A 19,072-nucleotide genomic window follows, 5' to 3' on the forward strand; every position below is an offset into this window, starting at 1 on the left:
TGAAATAAACCAATCAAAATTAGTTACTTGTGCTGCTTCAATAAAGCAGTCCCCGTATTTTTAAAGTCAGATCTATACATCTGATTGTGACTGTATATATGATGTGTACACAGGAATCTCTTATATATACTAATAGTAGTAGCAGTAGGGTATTGTACCGTGTTAGCCATCAGTAAAAGCAAGAAGTTTTAAACCAGGATGATACCATTTATTGGCTAACTAAAAAAATGAATAAAAATAAGCAAGCTTTCGGCCTTTCAGCCTTCGTCATAATGAACACCAGTGACTACATCCAGGAGGCACAAAGACAATTGTCCAACACCACTCACTATGCCAAATTACAGGGGGACCCCACAAAAGGCTACAGGAGGGCACTCAATAGGATGGTTAACAGATTGCCTGCAAACATCAGACTACATGTAAGGACCCTTATCCCTGAAGAGCCTAGAACAGCCTGCTTTTACATGCTTCCCAAGATCCACAAAGAGGGAAACCCAGGCAGGCCCATAATCTCAGGGAGCGAAACTTTTACAGAGAACATCTCAGGCTGGCTGGAAAACATCTTGAAACCTCTTGTCTGTAAAAGACCCAGCTACATACAGGATACCACCCACCTCCTAAACAAACTGACAGCCATCGGCCCAGTACCTGAGGGAACCATACTGGCCACGATGGACGTGGAGTCCCTGTGCACGAACATTCCCCATGATGATGGTATTGCGGCCTGCTGTAAATATCTTCAGGGTCAGGGCGTACCTGTAAAGCCTATTACTGGGCTGATCAAATTCATTCTCACTCATAATTATTTCACTTTTGGACAGGACCTCTATTTACAGCAGATGGGCGTGGCAATGGGTTCGCGATTCGCACCACAGTATGCAAATCTCTTCATGGCCAAAATCGAAGAGGAATACCTCAATGCATGTGGCATAAAACCCATGGCCTACTTCCGCTTCATTGATGATATTTTAATCATCTGGTCCGCAAGTGAGGATGATCTTCTCCAGTTCCACAGGAACTTCAATGCCTTCCATCCTACAATCAAATTGAAACTTACCTACTCTCACACAGAGATTAACTTTCTGGACACCACCATATACATCAGGGGTAACAACTTACAAACCTCTGTGTATCGCAAACCTACAGACCGTCCCACATACCTAAGATATGACAGTTTTCATCCCAAGCACATTAAGAACTCTATAATTTACAGCCAAGCAATAAGGTACAACCGGATTTGTTCTGACAGGATGGACAGAGACAAGCACCTGGATCGCCTTAAGAACACTTTCATTAAACAAGGTTATAGTCCTCCTATGGCTGAGGCCCAAATCAGGAAAGCCAGCAACATCCCCAGGACTGAACTCCTGAAATATAAGCAAAACCAGAAAGAGGAACGTGTCCCTTTGGTTGTCACCTACAACCCACACCTGGAAATCTTAAGGAGGATTGCTAAGGAACTACATCCCATTTTACACAAGGATCACAGACTGAGAACGATATTCCCTAAACCTCCACTCTTGTCATATCGGCAACCACACAATCTAAAACAGATGATTGTCAGGAGTTCTTTGAATAGGCCTCAACAAAACGGAACATCACCCTGCCGACAAAAAATATGTGGGACCTGCAGACACATTTACTCCACTGACAGGGTAACGATACCAGGTTCACAACAGGAGTACAGAGTACAAGGTACATTTTCCTGTGGTTCCACCAATCTGGTATATCTGATCATGTGTGCTAAATGCCCCAATGTTATGTACGTGGGAGAAACTGGACAAACTCTGCGCAAACGTATGAATGGACACAGGCACACTATTAAAGATACCAAATCTGGACTCCCAGTTGCTACACACTTTCGGTCCAACGGACACAGCATGGATGATCTTCGTGTCACTGCCCTAAAGGGTGGCTTCAAAACATCAAATGATCGATTAATAGCAGAAACAAAATTTATAAATTGGTTCAAAGCTGTGCAGAAAGGTTTGAATAAGGACAACAACTTTCTATATTGGTATGAGATAGATGATATTTGAACTTTTCTCAGCCATTATAGCTGAACTTGTTAACTAAGAATTTACCAGGGCTGTGGAGTCGGAGTCGTGGAGTCGGAGTCGTGGAGTCGGGCAATTTTGGGTGCCTGGAGTCGGAGTCGGGAAAAAATGCACCGACTCCGACTCCTAATGAATTTGTAACTGTAATTAAAATAGAAAATATGATAAAATGTTCTATTTCTCAGATAATAGTCATGAAAAGTAATGTATATATACAGTATAAATACAGTAATAGCTGTGCTTAGTCCACAAAAATGAAATAAACCAATCAAAATTAGTTACTTGTGCTGCTTCAATAAAGCAGTCCCCGTATTTTTAAGGTCAGATATACATATCTGATTGTGACTGTATATATGATGTGTACACAGGAATTTCTTATATATATATGTTACGGCCAGAACCCGAAGTTTGGCCAGAACTAGAAGTGGCCGGCCACTTCGGGTTCTGGCCGGCCAATGCGCGAACTGGCCGCTGCGCTGCGGCCAATGTGAGAAATGAAACAATTCCTGTAAGGTTTAATGTGATGTTGTGGCCGCAGCGCAGCGGGGCAAAATGTATCACACATCTTTACTTTATTCAATGGCATTAAGCCGCCCGGCTTTTTCCTCTGCCTCTCTCTCCTCCCCCCCCCCCCCCCCCCCCGCCTCTCTCTCCCCTTCTCTTATGGGCACAGCCGGGCGGGGACACGCGTGTCCAGGAGAGTCGTTCCTCGCGGCAGGAGAGCAGAGCGGGGAGGCTGCAGACATTGCTTCTGCCAGCACCCGCTCTGCAAGAACAGCAGGATTCCCCTGCCGCGACGAACGACTCCGGAGGGACACGCGTGTCCCCGCCCGGCTGTGCCCATAAAGAGAAGGAGAGAGAGAGGCGGGGGGGGGGGGGGGGAGGAGAGAGAGGCAGAGGAAAAAGCCGGGCGGCTTAATGCCATTGAATAAAGTAAAGATGTGTGATACATTTTGCCCCGCTGCGCTGCGGCCACAACATCACATTAAACCTTACAGGAATTGTTTCATTTCTCACATTGGCCGCAGCGCAGCGGCCAGTTCGCGCATTGGCCGGCCAGAACCCGAAGTGGCCGGCCACTTCTAGTTCTGGCCAAACTTCGGGTTCTGGCCGTAACATATATACTAAATAACATCTATGCCGTAAGAATAACGCCTGATGTGTAGCTGTGTCACTAATAGAGATGGTCAACGAGATGGAAATAATTCTGCATTGATGCTGATTTATGCAAATGTATGCACTCCCTTTGCTGATAAAATCAAATAATTTGATATGTTATTAAAATTTGGTTTGGTGACTACAAATTAAAGGGTAACTGAGACGGATGAAAAGTTAAGTTTTATACATACCTGGGTCTTCCTCCAGCCCCCTTCAGGCTAATCAGTCCCTCGCTGTCCTCCACCACCCGGATCTTCTGCTATGAGTCCTGGTAATTCAGCCAGTCAGCGCTGTCCAGCCGCATGCCGCTCCCACAGCCAGGAACATTCTGCACCTGCGCAATAGTGCTGCACAGGTGTAGTATGCTCCTGGCGGCGGAGTGTGTGCATGCGCACTACGCCTGACTGGCTCAAGTACCTGGACTCATAGCAGAAGATCCAGGTGGTGGAGGAGGACAACGAGGGACTGATTATCCTGAAGGCGGCTGGAGGAAGCCCCAGGTATGTATAAAACTTTAATTTAATCTGTCTCAGGTTTACTTTGTTACACAGTAGTACTATACTCTACATATGCACTCCCCACAGAGCTGCAGGGAATTCACTGAGAATGCTGTGCACATTGAACACAGAGGTGTTGTCTGTTTACAATCTCCTTCTTCCCCTGCAGAGTACCTGCACATCATTCTTACATGTACCCACACTTACATTGCCTAGGGCCTGATAGATGTTCTTTGTTCCGGTTTGTACCTTTTACAAGTACTCTTACCAAGGACTAGTTTTAGTCTAAAAGGAATAAATATAGTAGTCTACATATCCTTCTCACTTCAGTTGTCTTGTAAAATTCCTAAGCGTTGGCAGTTAAGAGACGAATTTCATGTTACATACTTTTAATCAACAAAATTGTAATATGCAAATTAGAGTCGGAGTCGTGGAGTCGGAGTCGGTGGAATCCTAAACTGAGGAGTCGGTGGATTTTTGGACCGACTCCACAGCCCTGGAATTTACGATACCTCTGTGTCAGTCCAACTCCCAGGTATGTGAGCAGGGAGTAAACAAGTTATCTTGGCTTACAACCGCTAACCCCAGGTCAATGGTCTGTGTGAATTAAGGCATCTTAATGGCATGCATTTATGCTTGAAAAAATATCTGTTTTCCCTTTTGATGTTGCATGTATATAAGCTGTCTGTACCACCAGTTTGCAAACTAACAGGATATAAGCCAGACGAAGGCTGAAAGGCCGAAAGCTTGCTTATTTTTATTCATTTTTTAGTTAGCCAATAAATGGTATCATCCTGGTTTAAAACTTCTTGCTTATATATACTAAATAACATCTATACTGTAAGTATAAAGCCTGATGTCTAGCCGTGTCACTAATAGAGATGGTGAATGAGATGGAAATAATTCTGCGTTGATTCTGATTTATGCAAATGTATCTCTTTGCTCATGAAATCAAATAATTTGATATGTTGTTAAAATTTGGTTTGGTGACTACAAATTAAATGGTACCTGAGAAGGATGAAAAGAAAAGTTTTATACATACCTGGGGCTTCTTCCAGCCCCCTTCAGGCTAATCAGTCCCTTGCTGTCCTCCTCCACCATCTGGATATTCTGCTATGAGTCCCGGTAATTCAGCCAGTCAGCGCTGTCCGGCCACGTGCCGCTCCTACAGCCAGAAGCATTCTGCACCTGCGCAATAGTGCTGCGCAGGTGTAGTACGCTCCCAGCGGCGGAGTGTGTGCATGCAAACTAAGCAAGACTGGCTCAAGTACCTGGACTCATAGCAGAAGATCCAGGTGGCGGAGGAGGACAGCGAGGGACTAATTAGCCTGAAGGGGGCTGGAGGAAGCCCTAGGTATGTATAAAACTTTAATTTCATCTGTCTCAGGTTTACTTTGCTGCACAGTAGTACTATACTCTACATATGCACTCCCCACAGAGCTGCAGGGAATCCACTGAGAATGCTGTGCACATTGAGCACAGAGGTGTTGTCTATCACCCATAAACCTGGCTCAGATTGTACATAAAGAATGTGTAATAGAGGAAGAATCTCCTTATTCCCCTGCAGAGTACCTGCACATAATTCTTACATGTACCGACAGTACTCTTACCAAGGACTAGTTTTAGTCTATGACTAAAGGGAATAAATATGGCAGTCTCCATATCCTTCTCACTTCAGTTGTCTTTTAAAATTCCTAAGCGTTGGCAGTTAAGAGACGAATTTCATGTTACATACTTTCAATCAACAAGATTGTAATATGCAAATTAGAGGAGTCGGAGTCGGTGGAATCCTAAACTGAGGAGTCGGGAGTCAGTGGATTTTTGTACCGACTCCACAGCCCTGGTATGCACCTTAACCACTTCATGCCATGGACTGAAGGGAACAAATTGCGTGCACGTGTCATCAGCTGAATAGCCGGACTTATATATAATTCAAGTTGCCCGTTTTTGCATGATTTATCCTGGCTTCAACATCAGAAATGGTTTTTATATCTGTAACAGCCAGAACCCAAAGTCTGGCCACTTCTGGATCTAGCCGGTCAGAACTAGAAGTGGCCGTCTCACTGTGGCCAATGCCTGAAATCAATTGAATCCTGGCAGCTCCGTGCTCCCCTCCCCAGCTCTGGCTCCTCCCCCTGCCCCCCTCCTATTGACTTGTGGCAGCCGGGGGACACAGCCATGCTACCAGAGTCATTCTGCGCGGCAGAGAAGCACAGCGGGAATGCTGCAGACATTGCCTCTGCCAGCCCCTGCTCTGCAGGAACAAACGTCACAAATCCCTGCTTCCCTGCCGCGACAAATGACTCTGGCTGCATTGCGTGTGTCCCCCGACTGGCGAAGCCAATTTCAGGGGGACAGAGGGAGGGGCCAGAGCCGGGGGTAGAGGAACAGAGCCAACAGGATTCGATTAATTTCAGGCATTGGCTGCAGTAAGACGGCCACTTCTAGTTTTGATCGCCCAGAACCCAAAGTGGCCAGACTTCGGGTTCTGGCTGTAACATATCTATATATTGCCGTAGATTGGAATGTAACCCCGCCTTCCCAATGGAAGGAGCAGAGATGCCGGCATCATTGATAAATTTAAGAATATATCAGGGTGAGTTAGGATTTTGCAGTGGATAAACATTGATTAAATAATTTTTAAATGAATATCATAAAAAAGAAGCAATTGTATATTTACTTAAAGTTATATTCAATAACTCAGAACTCCTCTCTGCTCTAAAAGATGCATAACAGCATAATAACCTTTAAACAAATCACAATTTAACCTAGAAACTGCCCTGACTAAACGTCATAGATGTGATATAGCGTTACAGATGAATTACCTTTGTATGATATGTACTTTTTGCAGAAGACTTTAATTGTTCATGGAATCCACCACAGGTTTAATGTCATTTCCAACAGTAGTGCTGTAAGGTTAGGGCCTGAGCCCACTAACGCAGTTGTGTCCGCTTTTCAGCAACGCTTCAATGTTACAGATGCTGAAAAGCAGACACAACTGCGTTAGTGGGCTCAGGCCCTTAGGATTTGCATTCCCTCAAAATTGTTATAATCTCTTTGATCATCTCAATTCAGGATCCTCACGTATTTTTAATATAGGTCCTAATTATTAATGGGTGTGATTAAGGGGAGTTTATTGAATAAAATATCAATTTGCTGAATGGACTGTTGCTGTGAGCTTGAGGGCGCATTCACAGTGGAACATTATTAGCCTGCGTTATAAAATTATAACACAGGTTAACGCACTGTAATGTTAAGCCTATGTGACATTCACAGTGCGATGTTAATGTCACCTTGTAAATGTTGCGTTGTGGTAATTCATTGCTTGCAGTGTGTTACCTCCAAATGCAGACGGTACACAGATACAGAGAGGCATACTTTTCATTGCCTGTATGCTCCACTATATCTACTGTATGCCATGGTAAGGCAGCATTAATGTGTGTTATCTCCTTTTTTTGCATTGTGTTGTAATGCGACTTTAATGTTGCATTACAACACAAAGCCCCACTGTGAATATGCCCTCAAGCTTAACAGCATCTTTTCTACAAACTTATTTGCTGAGGTTTTACATAACAATAAAGTTATAAACAGGGAGAGAGATATGCATGATTTAATTTATGTAAGTAAACTGCCTCCTATTCCCATGCAAATAAATGATAAAAATAAAATGTAAAAAACAGCAACAAGAGTGAGCAAAGGATAAAAGTGCACTGCTGATGTTTATGTTGACATGTAGATAAAACAAATAAAACGTTAATTGAACAGGTCAGGACATTTACAATCAGGATTTTGGTTTAGAGATTAACCAGAAGCTTCTTGCATCTATAGGCTATAGCAATGGGACTGTCCACAGGTTACCATTCTACCCACTTCCTGTATTTTTATCAGGTAAATATGGAGTATGGGGCTAATAAAACCAGCTAGACCTTGTTATGAGGACAGAAGAGAGATAAGAAGGCAGACGTGGCGCTGCACAAATTATGTAGAACCACAAATGCTGGCCTCTGGCTCTACTGGCAATACGTAGCTCAGCCGAAGTGCTGCGTCAAGGAAACCAAATAGCCTAGAATAGATGGTATAATTAAAACAAACAAACAAACAAACACAGAACATTTATATCGCGCTTTTCTCCTAGCAGACTCAAAGCGCCAGAGCTGCAGCCACTAGGACGCGCTCTATAGGCAGTAGCAGTGTTAGGGAGACTTGCCCAAGTTCTCCTACTGAATAGGTGCTGGCTTACTGAACAGGCAGAGCTGAGATTCGAACCCAGGTCTCCTGTGTCAGAGGCAGAGCCCACTACACTATCCAAACCGGTGCTTTCTCCCGCTTCAGAGATTACTATCTACATAGAAAGTGCAGCGTACTGAGAAACGGTCTCACAGACGGTTCCATACCAGAGAAGGGCGCAGCAGAGGTGGCTACAGGAATTGTCCTCACTTCTGTCACTTCCTCAAGTCACCGCAGAGTTTTTCAGCTGTCTGCTCAGAGGCTGTTTCCATAGAAACGGCATTCTTTACACCGCTCCCTCCAGCTAGGATGGACTTTCCAGGCACAGCCAATCAATAGTAAAAACCCGTCAGTACACGTCATTCTCACAGGACTCCAAATTATCAATATCCGCCTGAGATAGCCCACACTGATTGGTTGACGTAATCATAGAAGCGACACAAACGGAAACGCCACGGGTTGTCTTGGGCAAATAACATTTATGATATTGCGGTAAGTGATTTTTAACATTAACGCTTGTTACATACGTTATTTGTATCAAGGCTGTCTTCTTAGGGTGAAGAGTGTTTTATGGGCACGTTCTGTGTGCAACCTTATGGGAGATAAGGAACCTCTAGATAAACAAAGTGTGTATTGATTTACGTTACTAGCACTGTAATTGAGCATTTCAATTATACTGTAAATTATGCCTGCCCCCTTCTAATAGAGCCATCAGCACTTTTATATGTTATGTACTGTTTTGTAGATCAACGCATAAAAGCAGTTAAGAACTTACACGATCTCTGTTGTCCTCTTATTGTAGTTCCATATTAGTATGGCCAGGGCAGTTCCTAGGCTACATAGCTTTTAGTGTAGAGCTGTACAGAGGCGCCAGTAGGATAAAAGTCACTAAAACGTAGAGGCGTAGCTAGGGCTTTCAGCGCCCGGGGACAAAGACTATTAATGCGCCCCCTAAGGGGAAGGCTGCGCCGCGCCAAAAAAGGGGCGTGACCATATAATAAATGTGGTTATGGGTGGAGCCAAATGTACAGGAAGTTAGCAGGCTCACGCTCACCCACCCTCCCTCAGTATGTACCTTCCAGCATGTTCCAAGACAAATTCAGCAATCATGAGCCCCCCCCCCCCCCCCCCTCATCAAGACAAATTCAGCAAACATGAGGCACCCAACATGACCAACTCAGCAATCATGAGGCCCCCAACATGACCAACTCAGCAATCATGAGGCCCCCAACATGACCAACTCAGCAATCATGAGGCCCCCAACATGACCAACTCAGCAATCATGAGGCCCCCAACAAGACAAATTTAGCAATCATGAGGCCCCCCAACAAGACAAATTCAGCGATCTTGAGGCCCCCAACAAATCATGAGGCCCCCAACAAGACAAATTCGGTAACCATGAGGCCCCCAACAAGACAAATTCAGCAGTCATGAGGCACATAAATAGACAGCATTTCACATAAATAGGCAGAATGCCCCCTTAATATGGTAGACAACTCTCACCTGGCAGCAGTTCCCTAAAATACACTCAATCCGACAGCAGTGGTTCCCCAAAAATAGGTAGCCCCAGGTCTATAGGTGTCCCCAGAATAGGTGGGCAGCAGTATAGATGTCCCCAGAATAGGTGGCCAGCGGTATAGATGTCCCCAGAACAGGTAGCCAGGGGTAGAGATGTCCACAGAACAGGTAGCCAGGGGTATATGTGACCAGTATATGTAGCCAGGTGTATATGTGCCCAGTATATGTAGCCAGGTGTATATGTGTCCAGTATGTGTAGGCAGGGGGTATATGTGCCCAGTATATGTAGGCAGGGGGTATATGTCCCCAGTATATGTAGGCAGGGGGTATATGTCCCCAGTATATGTAGCCAGGGGGTATATGCGCCCAGTATATGTAGGCAGGGGGTATATGCGCCCAGTATATGTAGGCAGGGGGTATATGCGCCCAGTATATGTAGGCAGGGGGTATATGTCCCAGTATATGTAGGCAGGGGGTATATGTCCCCAGTATATGTAGGCAGGGGGTATATGTCCCCAGTATATGTAGGCAGGGGGTATATGTGCCCAGTATATGTAGGCAGGGGGTATATGCGCCCAGTATATGTAGGCAGGGGGTATATGCGCCCAGTATATGTAGGCAGGGGGTATATGTCCCAGTATATGTAGGCAGGGGGTGTATGCCCCAGTATATGTAGGCAGGGGGTGTATGTCCCCAGTATATGTAGGCAGGGGGTATATGTCCCCAGTATATGTAGGCAGGGGGTATATGTCCCCAGTATATGTAGGCAGGGGGTATATGTCCCCAGTATATGTAGGCAGGGGGTATATGTCCCCAGTATATGTAGGCAGGGGGTATATGTCCCCAGTATATGTAGGCAGGGGGTATATGCGCCCAGTATATGTAGGCAGGGGGTATATGTCCCCAGTATATGTAGGCAGGGGGTATATGTCCCCAGTATATGTAGGCAGGGGGTATATGCGCCCAGTATATGTAGGCAGGGGGTATATGTCCCAGTATATGTAGGCAGGGGGTGTATGCCCCAGTATATGTAGGCAGGGGGTGTATGTCCCCAGTATATGTAGGCAGGGGGTATATGTCCCCAGTATATGTAGGCAGGGGGTATATGTCCCCAGTATATGTAGGCAGGGGGTATATGTCCCCAGTATATGTAGGCAGGGGGTATATGTCCCCAGTATATGTAGGCAGGGGGTATATGTCCCCAGTATATGTAGGCAGGGGGTATATGTCCCCAGTATATGTAGGCAGGGGGTATATCTCCCCAGTATATGTAGGCAGGGGGTATATCTCCCCAGTATATGTAGGCAGGGGGTATATCTCCCCAGTATATGTAGGCAGGGGGTATATCTCCCCAGTATATGTAGGCAGGGGGTATATGTCCCCAGTATATGTAGGCAGGGGGTATATGTCCCCAGTATATGTAAGCAGGGGGTATATGTCCCCAGTATATGTAGGCAGGGGGTATATGTCCCCAGTATATGTAGGCAGGGGGTATATGTCCCCAGTATATGTAGGCAGGGGGTATATGTCCCCAGTATATGTAGGCAGGGGGTATATGTCCCCAGTATATGTAGGCAGGGGGTATATGTCCCCAGTATATGTAGGCAGGGGGTATATGTCCCCAGTATATGTAGGCAGTAGGTATATGTCCCCAGTATATGTAGGCAGGGGGTATATATGCGCCCAGTATATGTAGTCAGGGGGTATATGTCCCCAGAATAGGTAGTCAGGTGTGTCCCCCAGCATGAAGGGAGCAGCGCAGTGGAGGGAGAGCTGTGAGCAGCGGTGGAGAAGGTGGGCCATCTCCCCCCTCCTCTCACCTTAGGTGCTCTCCCTCCCTCGCTGTCCCCTCCACAACAAATGTTCGTCCGGGTGGCTGGCAGCGGCGGGCGGGACTTACCTGCATCTCGTCGCAGCGCCGGATGGATCTGCCGCTACTCTCTGGTCTAGTCCAGACCAGAGCAGCGGCTGCAGGACCCGAACTTCCGGCGCTGGAGCGAGACGGAGGTAAGTCCTGCCTGCCGCTGCCAGCCACCCGGACGAACATTAGTTGTGGAGGGGACAGTGAGGGAGGAAGAGCACCCAAGGTGAGAGGAGGGGGGAGATGGCCCCCCTTCTCCACCGCTGCTCACAGCTCTCCCTCTTCTCTGCGCTGCTCCCCCTCCCAAAAAAAAACCCCTGTAGCTCAGCTGGGCGCCCTCAGGGACCCGGCGCCCCGGGGCACCTGTCCTACTCCGACCCCCCCCCCCCCCCTAGCTCCGCGCCTGCTAAAACGTTTAAAACGTTTGGGATGCGGTGGTGGACCAGCCAACCCAAAACAGACACAGGTACTGTCGATTCAAGTAATAAATAATTTATTTATATACTCGAAAGACAAGTTGCAACGCTTTTCACGGGCAAAATCTCGCTTCCTCAGGCAATAAACAACTGGAGTGATATACTAAAAAATGACGACAGAGATAAAAAGCAACAATTAGAAGACCGTGTGTGGCGTAACAGTATGACAATAATGTGGTATTGACAACCGTGACTTATACATAAGAGGATCTAATACCGTGACCCTGGAGTTATGAACTATACAATCTGTATCAATAAATAATGTGTAGCGAAGACACCAAATTTATATGTTATCAATACTGGTATGAGGTGGGACAAAGTCTGAAAATCCAAAGTTATATGGTGGGACATACCAGTATTGATAACATATAAATTTGGCGTCTTCGCTACACATTATTTATTGATACAGATTGTATAGTACATAACTCCAGGGTCACGGTATTAGATCCTCTTATGTATAAGTCACGGTTGTCAATACCACATTATTGTCATACTGTTACGCCACACACGGTCTTCTAATTGTTGCTTTTTATCTCTGTCGTCATTTTTTAGTGTATCACTCCAGTTGTTTATTGCCTGAGGAAGCGGGATTTTGCCCGTGAAACGCGTTGCAACTTGCCTTTGGAGTATATAAATAAATTATTTATTACTTGAATCGACAGTACCGGTGTCTGTTTTGGGTTGGCTGGTCCACCACCGCATCCCGAACGTTTTAAACGTTTTAGTGACTTTTATCCTACTGGCGCCTCTGTACAGCTCTACACATCAAGAATCCACCCTTGGTGGAAGGGTGGTACACCCTCTTTTTTTCCTCTATCCACAGAGAGCGACGTCTTAATCCTGAGTGGGGACAGGCTTGGTCTCCCCACCTGCCTTTTCAGTGGTTGCCTTGGAGGTAACCCTGGTTTGTAAGTACAATACTTACGTTTCATTATTATCATTCGCACTCCTCCAATACAAGCTACACTATATTAGGCTCTCGGTTTTCTACCTTCTATACTTCTACATAGCTTTTAGGGTGGAGGTGAAATATTTGTCCCCATCCACAGGTATCCAGAGGTGCCTCCAGTATAAATCGGTTGCCAATACCCCTCCCCAAGTAAAGGTGGCTAGAGGTGACCCCCTGTAACCAGATCATCACCTCTCACTCCGCTGTGCATGATGGGAAATAAGTGCCTCACCAGCCAGTAGAGACACCCAGGATCTATCATCCTCTTTGGCCTCATAGTATCTAATTCCAGCTGCAGCGTCAGTCATCCCGTAATCCCACCAGTGATGGCAGGTCAGGTGATAAATGATGCACTGCAACCATGGAAACCTAGACTCTGAAGAGGAATAGAGATCCCATGCATCTTCCCTAGAATGGTGAGTCACTTACTTACCTTTCGCTCCCCTGTTTACTCATTGCATAGGCCACACTCCTCCATTCCCCCCCCCCCCCCCCCCCGACATTTACTAACATTTTGGTTTAGAGTTGCTTAAAGTGAACCCAAGGCTGCCCTATTTATTTATTTTATTTTTTTTAGTAATTCCAGTTGCCTGACTATCCTGCTGATCCTCTGCCCCTAATACTTTCAGCAATAGACACTGAATAAGCATGCAGCAGGTGTTTGACAATATTGTCAGGTCTGACTAGATTGCTTGTTTCTGGTGTACTTCCGCCACTACTGCAGCCAGACATCAGTAGGACTGCCAGTCAACTGGTATTGTTTAAAAGGAAGCAAATATGGCAGCCTTCATACCACTTTTACCTCGGGTTTACTTTAATTCTGTTTGTGAGTACTGACACCAGTGTCATTGCTAATATATGAATACAAATCCTAGGAGAACTGGCAGGCACTCTGACTCACTGAAATTAGCAGGTCACTGTGCTTCAACACCCAGTAAACTATGTGCTCAAGTATGAAGCAAAGCTATGCAAAAATGTCCAGGAGAGAGGAAAAAAGTATGGCACTATAGTTTATTAGCAGCAGGGTGAATACAAAAACTTGTGCAGCATGATGCGATTGCCCGTTTTGGCTCCCGCCCTGGTAGGGTTTTTTTTTTTTTTTTTTTTTTTTACTGGACCAATTTGTACAGCCGTACATAGCCCGGCCCACCCATCTCCTTTTTAGGATTTATATAATGCCTTTTTAATATATAACTCTCTTTTTAATTTTTCCTTTTTAAAGAGAACCCTAGGTGGGGTTCTAAGAATGAAATCTGCAGACAGAGGCTGGGTCTGCTTATTTTTCCCAGTCTCTGTTGCTATCTGAATCCCCCCCTAAGTTCCCCCTGCGCTCTGCTGTCCCCCATAAATCACAGCCGCGCTGTTGACACGCAGTGTGTCGCAGCGGGCTGTGTTTACCTAGTTAGTGTTACTCTCGCCGCTCCCCCCCACCTCATGCATTGCTCCGGTCCCCGCCCGCGTCCCTTCCCTCCCCGCTGATTGGAGGGAAGGGATGTGGGCGGGTACCGGAGCTATGCAGGAGGCGGGGGGAGTGGCGAGAGTGACACTAACTAGGTAAACGCAGCCCGCTGTGTGTCGACAGCGCGGCTGTGATTTATGGGGGACAGTAGAGCGCAGGGGGAACTTAGGGGGGATTCAGATAGCAACGGAGGCTGGGCAATATAAGCAGACCCAGCCTCTGTCTGCAGATTTCATTCTTAGAATCCCACCTCGGGTTCTCTTTAAGAGATCTCTTTGCACAATTTTTCTAATAAAGTTATTGTCCAAATAGTTTTGCATTATTCCTATGAGATACGCCTACTTCTGCCACGGCACGAGCCATGCCTCTTACTTTAAGTGTTGTTGGTCTTACATCCGACTCACTACTTCTCTATGCACATGTCTTGTTGGTGTACCCCTTCACTCTTATCCTCTTCCCCCTTCTCCTTACTCTCTCTTCTCCCCTTTTCACTTTCACTTCCCCACCTTTTGTCACCCTCTTGGGACACTACACCAGCATCCCTCCCCTCGCCGCCCCCCCCCCCTCCCTCCATTTGTCCATTCTACTTTGCCCCACAGCAACTCCCATAAGCCCAACAGCCTATGCGTGTGAGAATGCCTCCACGTACAGCAGGCTCTCGCTGAATGGGCTTGTCCAGCCTATCAGGCAACCTTTCCCTGCATAGTTTGTCTATGGGAAGGTTTCCTATTTTTGTTTTCATAATTTTTGCCCCATGCGCTGGTTCACTCCCAGCGCAGAGCTTTTCTGGGTTGCCATAGCTACCTAACAGCTGTCATTTCAACAGCCCTGACCTGCTACGTAGTTGCGGGAGGCGGGCGCCCGGCCAGAGATCACCTGACCGCAGCATCATCACTGACGCGCTCAGATGGCCTTCCCTAAATGGCCGTGCGCTCCACCACACTCGTAACCAGGGTAGTATCCATGGACCAATCACCTGGGAGGGGCCTTCCCCCTGCAGCGACCCGGAAGTGCGACCCTTTGATTGCATTTAGCCTCATTGCCGTTATAGCCACATTGTGCACATCCCACCTCAGATGAAGCCCGGCGTTTAGCCCTACGAAACGGTCGTAAGGCCGTGCACCCACTGGCGCCCACACCTGCCACCTCCCACCACCCAGGTACAGCACTTGGATTTACTTGTGAGAAGAGTTTTTTTCATTTATTCCTTGATGTATGTCAGTTTTGCACTGTACACTAATATATGAATAAACTGTTATACTTTGGGACATAATTGGCAAGCTCCAATTTTACAGTTCTGTCTTAAGGTAGCCATACACTAGTCGATTTGCCATCAGATCGACCAACAGATAGATCCCTCTCTGATCGAATCTGATCAGAGAGGGATCATATGCCTGCCTTTACTGCAAACAGATTGTGAATCGATTTCAGCATGAAACCAATCACAATCTGTGAAGCTGCCAGCTATACATTACCTGCTCTGGCCGGCGCGAGTCCCCCTCTGTCCCCGCTGCTCTTTCTCCTGCTGGGCTCCGGGTTCCGGCTGGCTTCACTTCTTCCTGTCCGGGGAAGTTTAAACAGTAGAGGGCACTCTACTGTTTAAACTTCCTGCCGGGACAGGAAGTTCAGTGGAGCCCAGAGCGGAGATGAAGACAGCGGAGACCGGGGGACACGCGCCAACGGAGCAGGTAATGTATTGCGTTGGTCGTCGGGTATTCGAACGCCGCTATCGACGCACTCCTGACCCGCTGGTGATCGAGCAAAGTCTTCCACACGGACGGATCGACAGGAACGATTGATTTCGGACAGAAATCAATCGTTCTGTCAGCGTTTGCGCAACGATTTCACAGCAGATTAGATCACAGTGATCGAATCTGCTGTATATCGGCGGGAAAATCGTTAGGTGTATGGGCCCCTTTATAATATAAAAGGCAATCACTATGCTCTATCTCACATTTGTAGGTAAAAGTACAGTACATACAAATACTTAGACCTTAAAGTAACTATTGCAATAGAACCAGTCCATTGAGTGCTTGAGAAAGGACCATTTTGGATCCAAAATGTACTGGTTCCATTGCACTCATTACTTTGACTGGTGGCTAAGTGGTTCTGTGTAGTATTTTGTATGAAATTGAGATGGTGTATAACTGGTTAATGCGTCATAAGGCGTACAAATACAATTCCCAAAGGTTTATAAGTTTATTCATATATTAGATTTGACTAGATGGTGTGGTGGTTACCATGGTATATTCTTTCATTCTAAAGGTAGCCATACACTGGTCGATTTGCCATCAGATCCGACCAACAGATAGATCCCTCTCTGCTCGAATCTGATCAGAGAGCGATCGTATGGCTGCCTTTACTGCAAACAGATTGTGAATCGATTGCAGCATGAAAACGATCACAATCTGTGGTGGTGCTGACCCCTCCCCCCATACATTACCTACACCGGCCGGCGCGTGTCCCCTGGTCTGCGCTGTCACTTCACCGTGCTCGGCTCCCCCAGCTTCACTGAACTTCCTGCCGGGGAAGTTTAAACAGTAGAGGGCGCTCTACTGTTTAAACTTCCTGCCGGGACAGGAAGTTCAGTGAAGCTGGAGGAGCTGAACAAGGAGAAGTGACAGCTGAGATCAGGGGACACGCGCCTGCCGGAACAGGTAATGTATTGCCGCTAGCGTCGGTTGTCAGGCATTTGAACGCCGCTATTGACGCACTCCCGACCCGCTGGCGATTGAGCAAAATCTTCCGCACGGACAGATCGACGGGAATCTACAGAAACGATTGATTTCAGACGGAAATCTATCGTTCTGTCAGCGTTTGCGCAATGGTTTCACAGCAGGTTCGATCACAGTGATCGAATCTGCTGTATATCGGCAGGAAAATGTTAGGTGTATGGGCCCCTTAAGAATATTATCCTCGTCTGTTAAGATTGGGGGTAAAGCGGTCTTCCACTGGCATTGGATGGCAACCCTGGCAGTCATTGTAAGCCCATCACCAGGCACAAATCTAAAAATACCTTTTAGCCAAAGCCTGGTACACACTTTCAATTATGATTGGACATTCACTGACCAAACAAATGTATCGGTCGGGTAAGCTGGAAAATCTTGGGTCGATGTTATCGATTGGGTGCGTGGCAATAATGGTGTGCAATATCGGAATGAGCAACAGAACCCCCAGCCCCAGTCATCCCAGATGTTAATATGCCCCTACCCCCCTCCACCCGAGTCTCCAGCTCCTTCTGCTTCCTCTATTTGTGTCCCATGTGGCTACTGCATAATCGCTGGCACATTTGTTTGATGGCACTCAATATTATGCATAGTTTTTGTGTACTACGATTTCTGATAGCCTGATTTATACTGGTTTTCCCTCTAGAAAATGAATGAGTGGACCCCCATCGCAAAGGCGTACCATCCTCTTAAGGCTGGAAGTATCGATGGCACAGATGAAGAACCACATGATCGTGCTGTCCTCAGGGCAATGTTGTCTCGTTATGTGCCCAATAAAGGTGTTGTTGGAGACCCTTTGTTAACCTTATTTGTAGCTAGATTAAGCCAACAAACCACAGAAGAAAAGCTAAAAGAGGTCTTCTCCCGTTATGGTGATATACAGAGGCTTCGGTTGGTCAGAGACATAATCACCGGATTTTCAAAAGGCTATGCGTTCATAGAGTATAAACAAGAGAGTGCCATCAAGAAAGCATACAGAGATGCCAATAAGCTGGTGATAGATCAGCGGGAAATATTTGTGGACTATGAACTGGAAAGGGTTCTGAAAGGATGGATTCCACGTCGCCTGGGTGGAGGTTTTGGCGGTAAAAAAGAATCTGGACAGCTGAGATTTGGAGGACGTGACAGGCCATTTAGGAAGCCGATTAATTTGCCTGCCTATTCAGGTATTGCTCATTCTGATGGTTTTGCTGATAAAAGACACCGATCTCGATCTAGAGAAAGGCTTCAAGACTGGCGAGGAAAGAAAGATTATTCACGGGACAGAGGAAGGGATGTCAGATGGCATGATAAATCACAGAGCCAGTATGACAAAGAACCAAATCAGGAGAGACGCAAAGATGAAAGGAGAAAAGACCGGGACAGAGATGAAAAAGACAAACACAAAGAAAGTAAAAGGGACAGAAGCAAAGAAAGTAAAAGGGACAGAAGCAGAGAAAGAGACAGAAAATAATGCACTGCTGCTTTTCTTTTGTTGCAAATGTTTTATGAATGAGTAACCTTTGTCATGCAGCAAGTAACTATTTCATGTTGGCAGTGTGGACTCTTTAGCGCTAACAATTCCAGTTTTCCTGCCTCAAGCCCAACTTCTTGCAATCAGTTTAATGCAATGATATTACTTTGCACTGGTCTATGTAAAAAGTACTATGTATGTTTAGACGCTTTCTGGGAATGTTCACTGATGGTGTACTCCATGTTATCACTTCCTGTTTTCCATCTAGGAGGTAGGTTACTGTAACAAGAGTTGCAAACACCTATTCAACTTAGTCAATGGAGTGGGTGGGATCTATGATAAGCTTCCGGATTAAGTTTAGGTAGTCCTATGTACAGGCCAGGGTTAAGTTGTCCATGCCCTATTCGTTTTGTGGTAGCTCAAATAAACTATCTACCGTATATGTTTCAGGAAGCATTGTTTACCTGTTCTACCACTATGCACTGTTTATAAATTAGACAAGATTTTAGTAGAAATATTGTCTAATATTAATCTAACTTTTGCAGCAGCTAGCTCTTTACTGCTTCTGCTTGACGCAGTACCAAGCCATACAGAACCTTGATTGTGCACTGCTGTCGTCTGAAACCTGCGCCCATGGCAGATCGACCGTGCACAGAAAATGCCATAGGTACAATACATTTTTATTGGATTT

The 19,072-nt window shown here is 46.1% G+C and overlaps 2 protein-coding genes across 2 annotated transcripts in view; one reads left to right on the plus strand and one right to left on the minus strand.

Annotated features, from left to right (window-relative positions):
- The window catches only part of RILPL2 (Rab interacting lysosomal protein like 2), a 33,100-nt gene extending 24,810 nt beyond the window's left edge, over nucleotides 1–8,290 (minus strand). The window contains exon 1 of the mRNA XM_068244545.1: nucleotides 8,107–8,290. The gene's annotated coding sequence lies outside the window, so the exon portion shown is untranslated. The remainder of the gene's footprint in view (nucleotides 1–8,106) is intronic.
- SNRNP35 (small nuclear ribonucleoprotein U11/U12 subunit 35) lies at nucleotides 8,103–18,823 on the plus strand. Its single transcript, XM_068244532.1, has 2 exons — nucleotides 8,103–8,431; nucleotides 17,575–18,823. The coding sequence occupies exon 2, from the start codon at nucleotides 17,578–17,580 to the stop codon at nucleotides 18,379–18,381; it is 804 nt and encodes a 267-aa protein (XP_068100633.1). The 5' UTR covers nucleotides 8,103–8,431; nucleotides 17,575–17,577; the 3' UTR covers nucleotides 18,382–18,823.
- The last annotated feature ends 249 nt before the right edge of the window (nucleotides 18,824–19,072 follow it).

Source organism: Hyperolius riggenbachi, chromosome 1, assembly GCF_040937935.1.
Source record: "Hyperolius riggenbachi isolate aHypRig1 chromosome 1, aHypRig1.pri, whole genome shotgun sequence".
Lineage (NCBI taxonomy): Eukaryota > Metazoa > Chordata > Amphibia > Anura > Hyperoliidae > Hyperolius > Hyperolius riggenbachi.